Below are 20,169 nucleotides of genomic sequence, written 5' to 3' on the forward strand. Positions count from 1 at the left end.
GCAGGGATTCTTACTGTGTTTTACAAGGTGGTGTTTGAGGGCGAGTGGCCCCCAGTCAGATCATTACACAGAAATATGAAAATAACTCCTCACACATACACATGCAGGCACTTAAACGCACACACACCTCAGGGAACATTTTAAAGTGTCTGTCAGTGTTGGGGTTTTTTCTCAGTGTCTCTGTCAGAGTACCAGCAGATTTAGGTCATTGTAGTGCTGTCAGGGTGTCACTGGGCTTCCTGAAGGAAAGGTTGGTGCAGAGAGTGGTCAGGGCTAGGGTGGGTGCCACTGGTGGAATAGGCCTTAACCACATTCCTTTTCAGTGTTTTTGCAACTGTGTAAGGGTCAGGCTTCCGTGTGTGTGTGTGTGTGTGTGTGTGTGTGTGTGTGTATGCGAGCGAGTAGCGCCTCTCTGGGCTGATTCAGCGTTTCTAGGCCATCGGTGCTGAGGGAAACCCATTGTCTGAAGCATAGTGACCCATGGCTCGGCCTTGTGTCCACAGCCCACCTAGTTCCACCAGGAAGTGTGTGTGTGTGTGTGTGTGTGTGTGTGTGTGTGTTAGAATGTGTGTGTGTTAGAATGTGTGTGTGCCCATACACATACTGTATGTGTCAACATGTGTGTATGTGTAAACCAGAACACTGACCCCTGGCTCTTTGCGTTCACAGCTCTCCAGACTTAAACTGGAGCTGGCCCAGGTGAAGCAGGAGCTTCAGTACAAGGAAATGGGAGTGGAGACCCTGCAAGAGTGAGTCCCTCAGAAACACCCTTCCTCCTTCCCTACACACACATCCACACATGCATACACCCTTCCATACATAAACACACACACACACACACACACACACTTCCACCGGCTCTGGCCTCGCAAGAACCTACTACACTGCGTAAACCTTCCTACTACTATACCTACTCCTCTGCATGTACTCTCATGTTCTTCTGAATTGTGTGTTCTAGAACTTTCCTTCTGTTTGTGTCTATCTGTAACCAAGGGCTTCTATCCTCTATGCCTGAACCTACGGTAACAGCCTGCCCATTTCACTGTCTTTTGGCAGATTCTGTCCATTAAGTGTGCTGTTGACATAGTGTGGGTGGGTGCTATATGTTAATTATAGATCCATGTCAGAAACTTGCAAAAGAAGTTAAATAGACATTAGCGTGGTTTTCCGTGTAGCCTTTCAGAAGATTATGAGGAGATAATGAATATGTCACAGCAGCGTGCACACTGAATGGGTCAATGTTTATGTTGGGGCCACTACCACTTCTGTTGTAATTCAAGGCTCCAATGCTTGACCACGCACATCCTAAAACAGTTCTGCCTGGCTTGGGCAAATTCAGGCTGTCGTCTGAGAATGACTTTTAAACTTTTTTCCATATATATACCGCTCCCCAAAATGAGAGGAAAAAAAAATCACAATATGATTTATACCAGCCTTGTGGTGAATGTCTGTCTCTGTTTCAATTTGGAGTAATTTAATTACGTAATTTAGGTATTATACAGTTCAGTGGAGCTTCAAAACCAAACACTGACCACGTACCCTCCTTGTGTCTGAAAGCTACGGCAGCAGTAAGACGTTGTTTGTGTCGGTCTCACAGGCGGCCTTAAAATAGCCCGTGCGGCCACCCCGCTGAAACTGTGCGCACTCTCAGGCCTTTGTGAGGCACGCCAAGTTTTTAGGTTTTTTTTGTTGTTTTTGTTTTTTTTGTTGTGTGCTGTGCTCTTGTCTGTGGTGTTTTGGTGTGTGTGTGTTTTAGCGAGTGCGTGAGTGAGTGTTTATGTGAGGGAGAGAGAGAGAGAGAGAGAGAATATGTATGAATATGTTTGCGTGGGAGAAAAGAATAATAGGGGGGAGAGAGAATAAGCGCGAGAGAATTTGAGAGGCTTTCATGAATCTGTGTGTACTTTCTGGAAAAGGAGACTCCACCTCAGGAAGAGGATGCACCAGTGGAGTGCAGGGAGCCAAGGCTCAGTTCGGACAGGAAAAGCTCCATGAGGATAGAGAGGGAGGGAGGGAGGGAGAGAGAGAGAGAGAGAGAGAGAGACAGAGATGGGAGAGAGGGAGAAAGAGGGAGAGCAACCAGTGAGAGAAGGGAATGGTGTGTGTGAGAGAGAGAGAAAAGTGCTTGAAAGCAGTTTGAAAAACACAGAGATATCTGGCAGCAAATTCCTGCGCATTTCCTGCATCCCGGCAAGAGGTGGCTTATCTCTTAGATAGAACACAACTCGAGTGGCTCCCAGAATAGCACCCAGAATCCACCGCTCCCTGAGAACACGGAGCCTGTTGCCGCATGGGATGGGCTTGCTCCTTCTTTTTTTTTTTTTTTTTTTTTTTTTTTTACTTCACTTTTCCTTACTTTCTTGCCCTCTTTTCTGTGTCTTTTGAACATACAACAAACACACTTTACCCATAAGGCCTTCTGGTACCTTAGGCCACAGGGCCGCTCTAGTTCAAAATCGGTGCCTTTGGCAGCGGCAGGTCGAGGGCAAATTAGCCATGGAACCACATCTCAAGTAGCCAAACAAATAAACAAGCGCTGATATGGAAATCCCCCCTCTGTGTGCTGCTGATGTCACAATGAGGGGAGGACTGTCTTTGGAGGGGACATCAGTGAAACAAGATGGTGGTTTGGTCAGCTTGGGCCTGGTGAGGTTCAGTGGAGAAACAGACACAGGAAAAGTGATCCAGAAAATGCTGAGATGGAACGAGAGAAAGGTGATTAAATGCAGAGAGAAGCCACAAGAGCAGGGATTAAAATTAACGTCGTCCCATCGTCCCGGGGCCGTATTCAATTGTCATTGGGACGATCAACATTTTAATTTGGGACGACGTCGGGACGACGAGAATTTCAGCCCGCTTTTTATTGCACTTGCAACTCATTTAAACGGAAAAGAAACGCAATTTCAATGTCCTTGAATGAAGACATTAGACACTGACAATAAATCTGACTTGACTTGAAATGGACTCGCGCCTCACGTTTGTGTTCTATTAGTGACAACAGTGGCGGTCCGTGCATTTCACGACTAGGCCTTCAGTGATGTCCTACACGATGTTAAACTGAGTGAATCCACCTCTTAATACCATCATTATGACGCCATGGCTCTCAAACCATATATTTATACAGAAAGGCAGTATAAAAGTGAGCATTGCATCACCTTAACATAGTCGAGTACAACAGACTTAATTAATATTTCCGGAGCATTTAAAATCAATACACCCGTATTAACAATACATTAAGAGTAGTAAACTCTCAGTTATATGATCGCTTGGATATTACTGTCACAACTTAAAAATAAAAGGCGATTTTCAGGGATTAGTCTACAAAGTTTTATTCAGTCCACCGAAAGTAGCCTATGTGAGCTTTAACAAGTTTGTCCACTAAACATCGCATTGTCCCACCTGCAAAGCAGTTTCATTAAACGTCCTATCCTCACGATTATGGAGGACCAAACCTCCTCCTAAATTCTAGCCCTTTGAGTTTAAGGGGACCACCAACTAACTGACACCTGTTAATGTAATGAAATTGCAAAGTTCACAAGACCTTCTTCCTAAGTTAGAGTGTAATGGTCATGAGACCTTAATCAGTTCTCCAGTTACAAAAAAAAAAAAAAAACCCTACCCTCCATCCCCAATCCTCAAAGACAAAAAAATAAATAATAATTCATAATTATTACTTTACCCTTAGTCTTCTAATCGGCATGTTTAACTTTTGTTTTCCACCCTCCACCCCCACCCCACAAAAAAAAAGCATAAAAACCTTACAAAAAGGTCAGTTCCGCCTGGCCACGTGTTTACGTCACACGTGGGGTGGGCGTGGTTACGTCACACATGACGTCATGACGCAATCTAGCGACTTCTGGCGACTTTTCAGTGAACCAATAGCGACTTCTTGTGATTTTTTTTTGCCAACACTGGCCAGGCTGGCCGATCTCGTTGAAAACTAAAATGTATATCCAATCATACCTAGCAACCGCTTCTAAGAAAAGAAGGTCCGACAACTTTGATGTCTGGGTAGCATGGCGAAAGTGTGCCTACGGGACTTGTAGATCTGATACAAGGTACCCTGAGAGATTAGAGGGACACATCGTTTTTGTTCACATTTCTAAAGCCCAAAACATAGGAGGAAAGTTGCCAGCTGTGGATTAAACAGTGTGTGAGACCCCACTCCCAACTCAATACATCGCAAAATACACATATGTCTGCTCCAAATCAAATTAAGCTGCTTGCCGTTAGCTAGCTTTCTATCTAGCAAACTGCGCTTTCGCTAGTTTTGATGACTAACTATCTAGTTGAGAGAACATCGCATTACAACGCATTGAAAATGATTAGCCAATGGTGTGTCAAATACCGCCTACCTATTTTTGATTGACACATCTCATTAACATATTGAGAAGAAGAAATAGGAATAGGAGTAGGAATAGGAATAGGAATAGGAATAGGAATAGGAATAGGAATAGGAATAGAAAAAGAAATAGGAAAAGGAATAGGAATAGGAATTGCATGGATGTGGCCATTTATTTATTTATTCATTCATTCATTTGCAAATATGGCAGGTTTGGTCCTCCATACACGATATCCAGTTTTTCTTGAAAGTTCCGTCTTGAAAATGGCGTTGTAATTGTATCAAAAACTGGAATTATCAAGTTGGTGTAAACTAGTTTATTTGAGTTGGTTAATGTAATTATATTTAGTCTTACCAATTGAAACAACTAGCATAATAAGCATTGCAACCGATGTACGTCGTTTTACATTAGCCAACTAAACTGAGCACTGAAGCACTGCACCGGTCTGCCTCAGTATCCAATCAAAGGACGTTTACGTGTCACGTTCAATTCTGAAGGCCTCGATTTCTATTCTCGGGGAAGATTCTTGGAGCCTGGCAACACATGATAGCTGAAATATGATTGGATGAAAGCTCTAACATAAATAAACAACGCTGAAAGCTATGAAATCAAGAGAATGGACTATGGGGAATAATTTAATACATATTTATGAAAAGGAAATATTAAAATTAAATTAAATTAAAATGGAAGTTCCTTCCTGAGTGGAAAAAGACATATTCTTGTATTAAATGGGATGCAGGAATAGGAATGTCATCTCAGTTTTAAGAAATGACCCAAACCAATTGAGAGAGTTTTAATAAACAGTTTTGGATTTTAAATCTATTGCCAGCAGCAGTTTTTATTCTTGTATAATCTTAATGGAATTCATTGTTTGAATTAATTTGCACCGAATTTAGTTTTTTTTTTCTCATAAAATTCGGGACGGTTCCGGGACGTTTCGGGGCGGTTGAAAATGATTTTCGGGACAGTTCCGGGACGGTGGTGAAAAAAGTTAATTTTAATCCCTGCACAAGAGGAAAGACAGAAGGAGATAGAAGCCTTTCCTTGTGTTGTCTTGTTGTCCCTCAGTGCTGTGTGCAGGGGCGGCCTTTCCTACAGGCGGGTTAGGCGGCCGCTTAGAGCGCCATCTAGAGAGGGAGCGCCAAATAATGCGCCCGAAAAAAATATATATATATATTTAGCGCCAGGAGTGGAGCTCGCCTAGAGCGCCAAATGTGCTAGGGCCGCCCCTGGCTGTGTGAACAGAGGCTTCGGCTCTTATCGTCCATTTCTGTGTGGTTTTGTTTTGAGACACACCGGCCTATAGAGAAGCGCAGGACCAAAGCATGTAGATATTACTTGTAGTATAATAGAAATATAATACTTATTTCCCCTTCTGCCACTTTCTGAAGCTTAATGATTCCTCCATACAAATTCGACTCAAATAGCTTTTCCCCTATGATTGTGGCCCCTGCTAAAGTTCTATAGCTGCTAGTAAGTGGACCTTCACAGCTAAAGCTGCTAGTTAGTTGGTTATCACTGCTAAAGCTGCTAGTTAGGGGACTATCACTGCTAGTTAGTGGACTATCACTGCTATAGCTGCTAGTTAGTGGAATATCACTGCTATAGCTGCTAGTTAGTGTACTATCACAGCTATAGCTGCTAATAAGAGGACTATCACTGCTAAAGCTGCTAGTTAGTGGACTATCACTGCTATAACTGCTAGTTAGTGGAATATCACTGCTAAAGCTGCTAGTTAGTTGACTATCACTGCTAAAGCTGCTAGTTAGTTGACTATCACTGCTAAAGCTGCTAGTGAATGCAGCACAGCAGTCCAGCACAGCCCTTCAGTACAGTAGGTAGCTGAATAGAGTTGTGTGTTACTGTTTGAGTGTGGTGAGTGCAGGGAGTGGTAGTGGTGGTGTTTGGGGGGGGGGGGGGGGGGGGGGGGGAGGTTGTGTGGTGGGGTGTTGGCCGCTGGGGAGGCTTGCAGGGCTGGGGTTGGGAATAGGAGGTGGGTGGGGGGCGTTTGGAGGGTGGAGGGGGACAAAGGCGGGTTTGTGTGGGGAGGAAGAGGCAGGCGGCACGAGCCAACAGTACCTGCTGTTGAAGGAGCGGAGCGGGGCCGAGAGGAAGCGCGGCGCAGCCAGAGCTGCGGGCCCAGTGCCAGCGCCCGGTGATGTAAAAGGCAGGCAGCTGCCGACACATCACTCTCCCTCACGCCGCTCCCGCTCTCTGTGTCAGGCAGGCAGCCGTGCGTCAGCCAACGTCTCGCTTTCTCTCTTTGTCACCTTTGTGCTGTTCTCCCTGGCGTACTTACATAGGAATAGGCTTAAATACTTATGGTCTTACTCTGTCATGTTTACAGTCAGCCGATTTCCTGGTCCATTACTGCATCTCCTTTCGTTAACAGTACATATTTAAGCGATCAGTTATCAGCTCAAGTAGTTAAACACGGTAGAACGGCAATATCTGCCGACCAACATGTTTTTAAAAGGAAAAAAATTATAATAAATTGCCATTTTGAAAAGATACATACATCCTCTTTCAGGTATGAGGAAATGTTATATGAAGACTTAAGATGTCATTTCACATCTGCCCAGCTGTTAAAAAATTCTTGTTTCTCACTCCCTCCCTTTCGCTCTCTCTCTCTTTGCCATATTGGAATGGCATTCTGTCCCTTTTTCTCTCTGTCTGTCTCTTGTCTTTGTGACCTGCATTGCAAGCATAACACAGTAGATTTATGTCTTGAGTCGTGGTGCTTTGAAAAGGCAGACATTCCCCGACAGGCGGCTTTAAGTGTGGCGGGCTCCAGTTTCCCTCGCCTAATTATGATGCCTTGGAGACTGGGAGCTGGTAGAAGTTAAAACAATATTATTCTAGCATGGCTAAACAGTTAACAGGTCAGACAGACATGCCTATGAGTGGCCATTAAGGTTTCAATAAATCCCCCTTACCTCTTCCCACCCCACCTCCTGGTCCGCCCCACCCCCAGCAACCATCATTAGATACCGCTTTGTCTCCTGTGTTTGAACTGCTCTTCTGATACAGTTTAACGGTTTATACAATATTATACTATTTGAAACGGACAACGCGCATCCGGTTCCTTCCAACGAAACCTAGTTATCCAGCGTCACGTTTTTCTTCTTTTTTTTTTCTTCTGCTAAACAGTTCAAACAGGCTCTGGGTTATTGTCAGGCTAATTCATTTCCTCAGTGCAGAGACATGAGTGTGGTTAACAGCCTCTCCCTCTGAGAAGCTAATGAGGACTTCAGGCGTGATATTAAAATAACCCTCGCGTCTAGGAACACCCCGATTCATTTAAGGAGCAAGTGATGTCATGCCCAATTTAATTCTTTATAATTAGGTGTGTGAAGGAAGGCAGCAAGGGATGCACACTTATGTAAACTATATTTAGGTAGGTGTTTGTGTGTGCGCTTGTGTGTGTGTATGTGTGCATATGTATGTGTGCACGTGTGTGTGTGTGTGCGTGTGTGTGTGCGTGTGTGTGTGCGTGTGTGTGTGTGTGTGTGTGTGTCTTTGTGTGTGTGTGAATGTGTGGAACCATGGTGAGCTGCTACTGCTGATACCAGTAGGTAGTTAAGTGCACACTGTGTTGCTGACTCTGCTTACCCAGTCAGCACAGCGCTCTGTGGAACAGAAACACGGCAGTAAAGCTGGAAGAGGATGGAGGCTGTTTCTGTGACGATGGGACGTTACACTCTCAGCAAGAAATGTTCTAAAGCGTATTGTCATTATAGAGCCATGAAATTCTTTGGCTAACAGAAAAACTGTTCGGTTCCAAATAGCATTGTAAGGATTCAAAATAGATCAGTCAAAGCACTTTTCATTCTGCCTCAGATTTCCTATGACAAGTTGAAAAACATTCAAAGTTCCCCGGTTGCATCCGTCATCTGTCATGTAAGATTGTAGATGCTAGTTAAAGCCTCATTCAAATGTCTCACAGACTGTCCCTCTTAATTGTGTGTCCCTATGTGTCTCCTGAGTCTTCAGCCCAGCTCTGCTTCACAATGACCCTCTGTGTGTTCACTATTCAGTCCATGTCTGTCTTTTTTAATCTAAGTGTTCTAGTCCTACAAAAGACCAGTGCTTGCAGTACGCCGTAGCTACATCTTACGTTTGTGTCTTTTGCTGTTGGGTGTTGACAGGATTGACAGGAAGATGTCCAACACTCAGACAAACTACAAGCTGGACGAGGCCCAGGCCATCTTCACCGAGCTGCGCAGCATCAAGAAGGCCATCACATCAGGCGAGAAGGAGAGGCAGGACCTCATCCAGGTGAGTCCAGACAGACCGTGTCGCTAGTGTCTCACCTTGCAATTATAGCGGTTACATTCCTGCACTTATTTTTTTATATATATATATGTCTTATGTAAAGCAGTATTTATTGTTACACCAGGTTCTATTGCTCGTAGCTTGACTGTCCTCTCCCTTGTATGTCCCTTTGGACAAAAGTGTCTGATAAATGACTAAATGTAAATTTAATGTCTTACCTCCTCACCACAAAGGGATGCGTTTTAGGGAGCCTGATGAGCAACAACCATCATTAAACCATCTACTGTCTAAGGTTTTTAACATTCTTAGGAACCGTGGTTGCTGCATAATGCGCAGTGGCTTTTTGGAGGTGTGTCCCTTGATTCGTTTTCCCACCGCTAAAATCTGTTGATGTTCAAAGCTAAACAGTGGTACTTATCACCCACCGTACGTGCCGAAGCAGGCAGTTGTTGGAGCACATGTCGACCCAAAACCTCGCTAGTCAACCTGAGCTGATTTAAAAAAAAAAAACATGACATTAAAGAAACAGTGAATGAATCTGTTTGTATATATGATATGATCAAATGCGTACAAGTTATGGCCAGTCATCACAATTGTTCAAATTCGGAGTGGAATGCTGATAACCAGGCCCCATTTTTTCACATGTCTAACAAAACCTCAAGTCTGAGCTGATAAAGAAACTTGACACTAAAGATATGTGTATATATATGATGGTTTTTCAAATGCATTTAGCTTTTAGTTGCATGTACAGTGCATGTCATCACATTTGTTCAAATGGTCAAATTGGGAGTGGAATGCTAATAAAATATGTTTAACCAAGCCCCATCTTTTCTTTCTGCCTTCAAGTGATTGATTGGTGTTCTCACATTCTGTGCAACTTCAGTATTCTGAGAATGTTTGAAATCATTTGAGGTTTTTTTTATTTTTGCATACTTTTACATATCTTTTGAATACTTTATGCATACTCTCTTGGTCTATGGTTTGCGGTTTTGGATGATGTCTGTGGCTTTTTTTTTTTATAATTGTTGTTTGCTTGGTTACCTAAGTGCCCCAAAGAAGTAAATCATTGGAAAACAAAAAAACTTTTCCAAGCCTCTACTGAAGTGCTTGCCTTGTTTGCAAACTTTTCACTGCCATATTTCTTTTCTCTTTGGACAGCTGTTTTTAGTGTTTTGTAGCGCCACCCAGTGGTTGTCATGCACAGAAACAGATAATCATTAATTCACACTTAAGAGACCAGAAATTGGTGCCAGGGGAGGCCAGGAGAACTCTTCTGTTGTCAGAGCTTTGTGCGTGTCTGCGTCTGCGTCTGCGTCTGCGTCTGCGTCTGTGTTTATGTGTTTATGTGTTTATGTATAGTTTGTGTATGTTAATCATTCACTCCTGGCTTTCTGTCCTTCCTCTCCAGAGCCTGGCGAAGCTCACCGCCAACTATCACAGCACCTTGTCCACAGGCGACTCGATAAATGAGGTGGCCAACAGCAGCACTACCCTGGGTGACTCGTGCCTTTTGCAGCAGTACTGTGAGACTGGCTGTCAGACTGAGATCACAGGAGAGGTACTCATGCATATGCATTGTTTTACTTGTGTTTGTTACTACTAGAATCATACCAAATGCTACAACATGTATGTGAAATTGTTGTTTCAATTGGGTATGGGTTATGTATATCTAATGTAACATACTGCACTAGCTTCACTTTGCACTTAAGTTTTGCCACTTAAAGTGGTATGTAAGGAAGTTTATGTAACCTCTGCAAAAAATGATTTCCTGCCAGGAATATTCTCTAAATTATTCTGTATTATAAAGGCAGATATTATTTAAGAAAAAAAAGAGTTTACCATGACTAAAGGACGAGTGTCATATTATTTCATATTATTTCAGTTTGGCTCCCAGGATTTCTCTCCAGTGGTGGACAAAGAGAGACTTAACTGGCAGTATGAAGAATCTAAGAAACGGTAAGTGTGAAATGTACTCTTATGCCTTCCACATATGCAGCCATTGAAATGTACATGCATGCCACTTGTCAAGTAGTCTAAATTGTCATTATTATGTGTCAGTAAGGACCTCAGTCTTCTGATGCAGGGTTCAAGCGCACATACCCAGATCTGTGCGGTATGAAAACTATCATAACAAAGTCCTGATCTTATGGAATGGAATGGAAATGAGCCCTAGTGACTGTTTACGGCAGAGATAGTGACACACACACTCTGAATTTTATCTCTGCATTTTACCCATCCAGGGTAGTGATACACACAGTGATACACACAGTGAAGCACACTAACCCGGAGCAGTGAGCTGCTTTTGAGCGCCCGGGGAGCAGTGATTGGAGCTAGGTGCCTTGCTCAAGGGAGAGCAGTGCTCTACCACTTCCCCTGCCCACATTTTTCCTACTGGTCGGGGATCGAACCAGCCACTAGGGGTGGGAATCTCTTGGCACCTCACGATTCGATTCGAAATCGATTCAGAGGTCAACGATTCTACTTTAAATCGATTATCGATTTTAAATCGATTTTGTAATAAAAAAAAAACTTTTTTGTTGAAATGCAAGCTGCATCGACTATTGCATTGCTCATAGAAAGTCAAAATTGTGACCATTAAAAGCTTTTTCTCTAATAAAGCAAATAGAGAAGGGAATTCAGCTGTTGATTTTCTTTAATTATCAAACACAAAGTAGGAAGTGATTTTAGACTCTGAGTTGCAAACTCAAATGATTCAATAGTTGAAATGCATCGATAATCGTTTTATCGGTTTCGAATTGATAATCGATAATCAATCGATAATTGCATATCAACATAAAATGGATGTGTAAAAAAAAACGATTATCAATTCTAAACCGATAAAACGATTATAAATCCATTTCGACTTTTAAAACATTCGAGTTTGCTACTCAGAGTCTTTGCTACACTTCCTACTTTGTGTTTGATAATTAAAGAAAATCAGATGAATAACCTTCTCTATTTTTTATTAGAGAATTTTTTTTTCCTTGTCACAATTTTGACTTTCTATGAACAATCCAATAATCGATGCAGCTTGCATTTCAACATAAAATGGATGTGTTTTTAAATTGCAAAATCGATTATGAACTTTTCTGAATCGAGAGATAATCGTTTTAGAGAGAATCGAGAAAAATCGAATAATCGATTTTTACCCCCACCCCTGCCGGCCACCCTCCGGTTGCCAGCCCGAAACCCTAACCAGTAGGCCACAGCTGCCCATTAAATCATGGCAGATGTGATACTGTGGCGGCTTACCAACATGCGGCCGAGAATGTTAATGATTATTACCGATATTGGTAACATGACGTTGTAAAATCAGTGGACTAATGATGATTCTGGTGATGCTTATTGTTACATTTATCCATTCCAATTCAAGTGAGTTTTTATGTTACCAAGGAAAGGTACATTTGAACAATGCGTTATTAATTGTTCATGTATAAACAGATCAGCCATGACCTTCTTACAGTCCCACTTCCTTTGGTTTCATGCATACTGACTGTAAGAGTAGGGTATCTCTGCAGCTGTAGCAGCGGTAGCGGTGGCTTCATGATTACCCAGGCTTCTAGCAGCCCTTTTTTTTTATGAGACACTTGTTGCCACAGTGACGCGCGGCCACAGCGCCAGCCATGACATCAGAGAAGAGCTGAGCGAGTGAGTGAGTAAGCGAGTAGAAGGAGGGAGGGAGACCTGTGGAAACTTGCATGCTCCCTTGCTGAGTCACACAACGTCTCAACTGCAAAACACATAAACACAGTTATTTCACTTTAACCATAACTCTCTTGACTCCCCTCTCCTCCTGTTCCTCCTCCACCACCACCTCCTCCTCCACCTCCTTTGTCTCCTCCCTCAAAGCGTTACAACCTCAGCTCCACAAACACACCTTTGCACCCCTGTTTTCAGTGGGACACATTTCATTTGAAGGAAAGTGTAAACAAACGGCCGCTGCTAATTTCACGTTTGAGAGGGGTAACCATTTCCATTCCATGCAGTCCGTGTGCTTGTGCTGGTTAGTCAGATGTAAACAGATCTCAGAGCAGTCAGTGTGCTTGTGCTGGTTAGTCAGATGTAAACAGATCTCAGAGCAGTCAATGTGCTTGTGCTGGTTAGTCAGATGTAAACAGATCTCAGAGCAGTCAGTGTGCTTGTGCTGGTAAGTCAGATGTAAACAGATCTCAGATTATTCTCCAGATGCACCTGAGGTCTATGGTGTCCTTAGGTTAGGCACAGAGGATGGTTCATTGGTTCTGCATTTCACTTCCAGTCTTTTCCTTTTTCCCATCTCACTCACTCACTCACTCTCGTTCTCTCTCTCTCTCTCTCTCCCTCTCTCACGTACACTCTCTCTTTCCTTCTCTCCATCTCACTCACCCACTCTCGTTCTCTGTCTCTGTCTCTGTCTCTCTCTCTCTCTCTCTCTCTCTCTCTCTCTCTCTCTCCCTCACGTACCCTCTCTCTTTCCTTCTCTCCACGGCTGTCCTTCCATCTCCAGAGTGTCCAGCATCCAGCACCAGCTGGCCCAGTTGGACAGCGAGAGCTGGTGTGGCCGGGCCGAGGTGGATCGGGACAGCCTGCAGCTGCTGCGCGAGAAGGAGGCCCTGCTGCAGGAGATCACGCTGCTCAGCCAGCAGCAGCGCCCCCCGGAGGCCTTCCTGCAGCTGGAGGAGGAGCGCCGGCGCCTCGATGAGGAGGTGCAGAGGGCCCGCAGCCTGCAGAGCCAGGGAGCCAACCAGAGGTCAGAACACCCCCCCCCCCCCAACCCCCTTCTCTTCCCCTCTCTCTCTGTATCTCTCTCTTACTCTCTCTCTTTCTCTCTCTGTCTCGCTCCCTCACTCTCTGTCTTTCTCTCTGACTGTAAAGCCAAGTAGCCAACCAGAGGTTTCTCTCCCTTCCTCCCTCTATCACTCTCTACCTCTTTCCCTCCCTCCCTCTCTCTCTCTCTTTCTCTCTCTCCCTTTCTCCCCACCTCTCTCTCCCTTGCTCTCTCTCCCTCCCTTCCTCCCTCCCTCTCTCTTGCTGTATTTTTCTCTCTCTCTATACCTTCTTCCATCTCTCTCTCCCTCTCTCACTGACTGCTCATTAATAACACTGAGTCCTGTGCAAACAGCTAATTCCAAAACCAACACGATTCGCTTTCGCAGATGTGATGTAAACACTGTTACCTGGGCTAGCCGGCTGATGCCTTATTGCTCCACCATGTAGAATATGGACTTTATTTTTCAAAATGTTTTCAGCTTAACCGAATGAGGCTACGCTTTCTGTAAACAATGTTTATGACCGATCCCTTAAAGAGGCATGACGAGCCACACAGATGAAATGTAACTTTTCCCAAAAGACATGCCATGCCATGAGGGCTACATGCCAGTATGGCGGGAAGATCAGTCTGATTACACTTGCAGATTCCTTTTCCCAGCACGGGATGGCATTGTGTGTGTGTGGCAGAGCTCTGCACGTGTGTGTGTGGCCCGTGTGTGTGTGGCCTGCTGCTGGTGTAGATGCTGAAGGCGGAGTTCAAGGGAGTGTGGGGGCGCCCTCAGCCCCTCATGCAGCGGGAGCAATGCCGTCTGTGCCCACTCAGATAGTGGAAGAATGCCCACAGACAGATTGAGGATTTTCGTTGTTGTTGTTTGTGCTCAATCTGGCCACACAAGTTGCTCTTCATTCAAAGATTTCTTTCCTTGTTTCTTTCTTTCTTTTTCTCCCTCTTTCTACCCTTCCCTCCCTTGCTCCCTTCCTGCATGTCTCTCTACCTCTTTCTCTGCCTCGATGACTATCTTTTTCATCTTTTTTTCTTTCTTTTTCTGTCCGTCTTTTTTCCTCAGTGATGGTAATTGCAAAAATCAACAAATGGTCCAAAGTACTGTTAGTGCAAAATAGCTTTCCCTACATCTTCAAAGCTGCTTTTTATTATATGCACATATAAGAACACATTACGGATGATACCAACATACTGCATCACCATTGAGAAAAAAGTACTGTGCCATCAGTCAGGCTGCATTGAAAGTGTTTAGTGGGATCCCGCAGCTGCTAAAGTCTGTGTGTGTGTGTGTGTGTGTGTGTGTGTGTGTGTGTGTGTGTGTGTGTGTGTGTGTGTGTGTGTGTGCAGGATCCTGCAGCAGGAGAAGAGAAATGTGCTGCTTCGACAGCTGGAGGAGGCCACACGCATCACGACCTACCTCCACTCGCAGCTCAAGAGGTACTGGAGTCTCTCCTCAAGGCCACCCGTGGAAACCACTCCAGCCAGCCCACTGCCCTTGCCACCCCTCCTTCTGACTGCACACTCTCTTAGGCACACAGGGGCCTGAGTTTACAGCCACCCTACAGCATGTTCAACACTGAGAAAGAATGCACAATCCTTTATGGAAAATGGCACAGAAAAAAAAATCATGATGATGGTTATGATTAACATTTTCCATCAGTGTAACCTAATCTAAAATACTCTTGAATTGAGATTACAACATTACTGTAATGATGTCTAGTTTAAGGATTCATTTGCAATCTGAAATTTTCTGAAATGTGTTGAATTTTGAAGGCGCCCATCTGATGGTTTTGATTCTGTCCTCCAGTCTCTCTGCCAGCAACCTGACCATGTCGTCCAGCAGCAGCCGGGGCTCTTTGGCCTCCAGCCGCGGCTCCCTGGCGTCGAGTCGGGGCTCGCTCAGCTCCATCAGCTTCACCGACATCTACGGCCTGCCCCAGTACGAGCGCGTCGAGGCCCCGCTGGATCCGGCAGATCCCCACCTGCGCTACCTGCTGCCCCTGGAGGCCCCTGGCATGGGCACCGGTGGGCTCGGCGTCGGCGGCTACAACTCGGACCTGCTGAGTCTGGGCAAGCCCAAGCGCTCGCACGACACGCCGCAGTCGCTGGCCTCGCTCTCGTCCCGCTCGTCCCTCTCCTCGCTGTCCCCGCCCAGCTCGCCCATGGACACGCCCTACCACTCAGCGCCCCAGGACTGCCCCCTCGCCCAGATGACGGAGGAGTACTTAGACGTGGCGGGCCGTGGCATCCTGGAGAGCCTCAGGAGCCAAAACCCTGCGCTTCTGCCGGCTGAGGCCGAGGTGGGTGGCGGCGGAGGTGGAGGCTCGGCCTCCACTCACCTGCTGGAGGCCAAGGGTCACAGAGAGGGGGGGCCTCAGGGGTCATTTAATCCAACAGGTGAATCCAAGCTAAATCTTACCTTAGACCGTGATCAAGATTTAAATTTGTTTGCCTGGTTAAGTCTTCCTTTAACATGTGTTTAATGTGTGTGTTTCTTTTGTCTGTGTGTGTGCTGTGTAGGAGTGACCCTGCGATGCAACAGCAGTACCAGGAACAGCAGGAGAGCCAGGAGGACTTCTACGGGGGTGTCTGAGGAGGCTCTGGCCACAGACAGCGGGGTGTTTGAAGCCTGGAGCAGAAGGTAAGCCTGCCAGAGCTGGAGGACAACCTGGGGGGCAGTCACAGATATCCTTACTGCAGATGTGTGGATTAGATGCTCATTTCATTTCAGAATTTGAACCTTTTCTAACATTTGAATGGAACTGTCACATAAATGCATGAGGAGTTGGGGGTATTTGCCCTGTGTGTAGAAACCAATTAGCCCCTGGCCCCATCTAGTGCCCAGAAACTGAAACTGTTTTAGATTGACATGAACTCAGTCTATTTAGTAGGTTCTAAAGCTGCTCCGTCATTGTATTTGGTCTCCACTCCACTTGGTTGCTAAGTACCTTGTGTGTTCATTCAGTAGCAGCATTTGTTAAATTGAGTTAATCCACCCAAATGCTCAATGTTTTCATTCCTGTTGAAATCCCTGTGTGTTTGTCCCCAGCAGAACAGACGAATCCGAGGAGATTCTATACAGCAGAGATTCTGTTACCACAGCTGAAGCACCTCAGATTCAGTTAGGACTTCTGTAAGTCACACGCACACACACACACACACACACACACACACACACACACAAACACACACACACACCTTTAAACACTGCCCATTTACATTGATGTGTTTTTAATTGGAAAAATGTTGACTTTCAATAGCTCAGATGTGATAATTGTGTGTAAAAGTGCTCTCTTGTCATGCCTTCTCAGCTATGATGCAAACTCTCAGTGCCTTGTGCTGCACATCCTGCAGATGAGGAATTTACACAAAGCTGCAGTGAGGGAAGGCTATAGAGTGTAAGTTAAAACCTCTGTATAAATATGATTTATTTTTTTCCTTCAAAGCTTTGCACCTGTCTGGTGCCCATGTACACACACACACACACACACACACACACACACACACACACACACACACACACACACACACACACACACACACACACACACACACACACACACACAAACAAATAAACACACAAAACGTAATCAGACTCACACACCCTCCATACGTTTTTGAAAATAGTTTCAACACAAATCATGAGTGGTTCTAAAATAAATACACCTAATTCACTGTCAATGGAACCCTTTTTCTTCCCTCCCTTTCTCTCCTCTCATTCTTTACCCTCTCTCTGTGCTCTTCTCTCTTCCCCTATTACCTTCTCTCTCCCTCCCTCCCTCTTTCTCCCTCTCTCCTTCTGTCTTCCCCTCTCTATCTGTCCCTGTAGCTACGTGAAAGTGCACATGCTACCCGTGGACCCAAGCCGGCCGTGCCCCTACTACTGCTGCCGGCCCCAGGAGCTGCGTTCGCCGCTCAACTTCAACGAGGGCTTCCACGTCCCACTGGCTGCAGACAGTCTGGCCTTGCACAGCCTGCAGCTCAGCGTCTGCGCAGTCGGCATGCAAGCACAGGAGGAACAGCTGGTGAGGGTCATGACCTGTCGGGCGTGAGGACACGAGAGTGTGGGCATAATATGTAATATGTAATAATATGTGAATTCAATCTGTCGCTATTTCGTGTTGTTTTCTGTTAATGCTGAAAGACTGAGAAGGGGTCAGAATAATTGAATAATGTAGCTATATGATGAAAAGCTAAGTAGAAAGACAGTGATTGATGTAACAGCGTTACTGGCATCCCGGGCTTAGAATTGTTATTAAAATACTCCACTAGAAACTTAATTATGCCTGAGTATTAACACTATGAAGAAAAAAAAAGGTTTTGGTGTTTTAAAATCACTGTTTGCGCAGTGAAATATAATAAAACTTAAATTAAAATCAAATTTAAATTGCAGAATAAGGTCACTGCTGCACATGTATTCTTTATTCCTAAAAGTAATAAAAAGAAAAGGTTGATGCTAAAGGCAATGCTCAAAACTGTTACCTCATTTACGTTGTCTATTATCTAACAGAGAATTATCAGTTGGCACTCAGTCTGAGCCCTAGTGGGCGCTCTTGTGCTTTTGTGCGTCCTCTGTTCATAGTCTTACACACACCTAGGTATAGTCTGGATGCATATAACTTCATCTGTCAGGCCTCATTTGAGGGTTAATTTTAATAGAAAAGGTTTTCCATGAGTTGTGAAATTCAAGTGCCGACTACTCAAGTGCAACTGAAATAATGATCGTGCGGAGTTGGTATGCATGACCTTCTCAGTGCAATTACAAAGGGTGTGTGTTCTGCTGTTGATGTGGTTCATGCACTCCATTCCCAACACAGGGCACGGCTCGGGTTGTCCTGGCCGATTGGGAGAACAGCTCCGAGATGACGGTAGCCTGGCACAGGATCCACCTTACCTTCACCAAGGAGTTCCAGCGGAACGAAGTGGTCAGCCGGAGCGGACGGACCGGGCACCGCGTGGAGGAAGAGGTGGATGAGGGCGAGGAGAGGGAGCGGTGTGCAGAAGAGCAATCCCGGTCAAAGGTGAGCAAAGGGTGATGGGATGCTAGCTTAACCCTCCTATTGTCTTAAAAAGAAAAACAGTGTGTTGTCTACCGCAGTGGTCACAACAACAAAGATCAGCCACAAATCAGTCTCTCATTTACATTACCATTTAGTCATTAAGCAGACGCTTTTGTCCAAAGTGACGTACAAGGGAGACAACAGTCAAGCTATGAGCAATAGAACCTGGTGTAACAATAAATACTACCTTACATGTAGACTTATTAAAAAAAAAAAGAAGAAGAAGAAGTGCGGGAATGTTGCAAGTTAAGCGCTAGTCGAGGTGCCAGTTAGGACAGGAGGTGCTCTCTGAAGAGTTGGGTCTTCAAGAGCTTCTTAAAGGTAGAGAGGGACGCCCCTGCTCTGGTACATGTGTGTGCACGTTCGTGAATGACATAGCATACAAATGAACCAGTGTCATCTATTCATTAGGGTTATTGGTCCAAGTGTTGGACAGTGGTGATTGAATGCGATTTAGAATTTTAGGCTTTCCTCAACAAATAGTAGGCTGACTGGCTATTCATGAGTTCAGGAATTCATGCTTCTGGGCCATTAGTACTGAATATGGCCCCCTACTGCTTCAAGTGGTTATATGCCTATTATGACGCTGATGATAGACATGGCACTTACGCTCAGTGTCCTTACGAGGCCTTTTGTCACCCCCCTTTAGTTTGTTGTGAGGGGGATCGTTTGAGGTAGTAGGTTTCGGCGACCCTTTGGAGTTTTAGCAGAAAGGCTCAGTTGTTTTCCCTCTTTCTTCAGAAGTGACCACAGTTTCCCAAGCCAGCTGTGTCATCTTTCTGAGGGGTTACCTTGACGCATCATGGGGGAAACGTGAGGGGGCACACATGGCTGCAGGTTGTGTGCAAGAACAGAGACTTGAAGGTGGAGCTTTATTCAAAGCCGGGTGCTCCTGGAAAGTAAGGTCAAGTAACCTTGAGAAACCTCACCCTAGGGTGTCACAACAGGAGTGTTATATTTGGATGGCTGTTAGTCAGTTAGATTGTGGTCCACTTCCTAACACAACAATGGGACTGGCTTTTGTAATACAGGACAGGACTTCAAGTTACAAATATAATAAAAGATATTCAATTAATATGTTTTTTTGGATCACTTTAGGAATCTAGATGGTCCATCCATTATCACCATTATCTATAATTTTGTAGCATTTGAAACAAGCTCTGAAACAAGGAAAATAAAGATGTCTGCCCAACCCACTGGAACCATTAAGTTGTTGTTGTGTGCGAAGAGGCATTATACCTGTAGGCAGTAATACCTTCTATGTGTTAAAATTGGGCCTAATTAAAGGCCCAATATGCAACAATTATGCTCCAGGATTAGGGTTAGGATAAGCAGTTTGACCTTAAAATAACAGCTTAAAAAAAATTGGGGCGCTACAATGACTTTTAATATGGAGAATTGCGCCCGTGCCAAAGGCATAGCAGGGTCGATAGGCATATAACTGCCTTCTGTAGTTTTGCCTGCCGATGCCCGCCGACCTGACTTTGATTACCTTCTGCCGATCTAGTAAGTAGCTTATTTGCCGTCTTGCTTAGTCTTGTGTTGCACATGATTGATGTTTGACTGTGTAAGGACAGTCGTTGAGTAATTAGTTTGTCATAATGTCAAAGTCAGCACATTTCAAGAGATTTCGTTAGTTTTAGCTGCTAGCATACCTTTAGCGAAGAGCTATTAATCCTTAATGCACCTTTAAAAGGCACTTGTATGAAGGTGTGACTGAACGCGTGTGGATAATCTG

General features: G+C 44.7%; 1 protein-coding gene across 2 annotated transcripts in view; it reads left to right on the forward strand.

Annotated features, from left to right (window-relative positions):
- Positions 1-20,169, forward strand: part of wwc3 (WWC family member 3) — a 48,246-nt gene that overhangs the window by 20,059 nt on the left and 8,018 nt on the right. The window contains exons 5-16 of one of the 2 annotated variants that reach the window (XM_080860450.1): positions 670-749; positions 8,492-8,621; positions 10,027-10,176; positions 10,501-10,574; positions 13,105-13,347; positions 14,719-14,808; positions 15,179-15,768; positions 15,892-16,012; positions 16,421-16,504; positions 16,683-16,769; positions 17,201-17,396; positions 18,189-18,392. In XM_080860450.1, coding sequence (XP_080716576.1) covers positions 670-749; positions 8,492-8,621; positions 10,027-10,176; positions 10,501-10,574; positions 13,105-13,347; positions 14,719-14,808; positions 15,179-15,768; positions 15,892-16,012; positions 16,421-16,504; positions 16,683-16,769; positions 17,201-17,396; positions 18,189-18,392 — 2,049 coding nt within the window. The remainder of the gene's footprint in view (positions 1-669; positions 750-8,491; positions 8,622-10,026; positions 10,177-10,500; positions 10,575-13,104; positions 13,348-14,718; positions 14,809-15,178; positions 15,769-15,891; positions 16,013-16,420; positions 16,505-16,682; positions 16,770-17,200; positions 17,397-18,188; positions 18,393-20,169) is intronic. The other variant, XM_080860451.1, reaches the window with a different exon arrangement.

This window comes from Sprattus sprattus (genome assembly GCF_963457725.1).
Source record: "Sprattus sprattus genome assembly, chromosome: 2".
In the NCBI taxonomy this organism is placed as follows: Eukaryota; Metazoa; Chordata; class Actinopteri; order Clupeiformes; family Clupeidae; genus Sprattus; species Sprattus sprattus.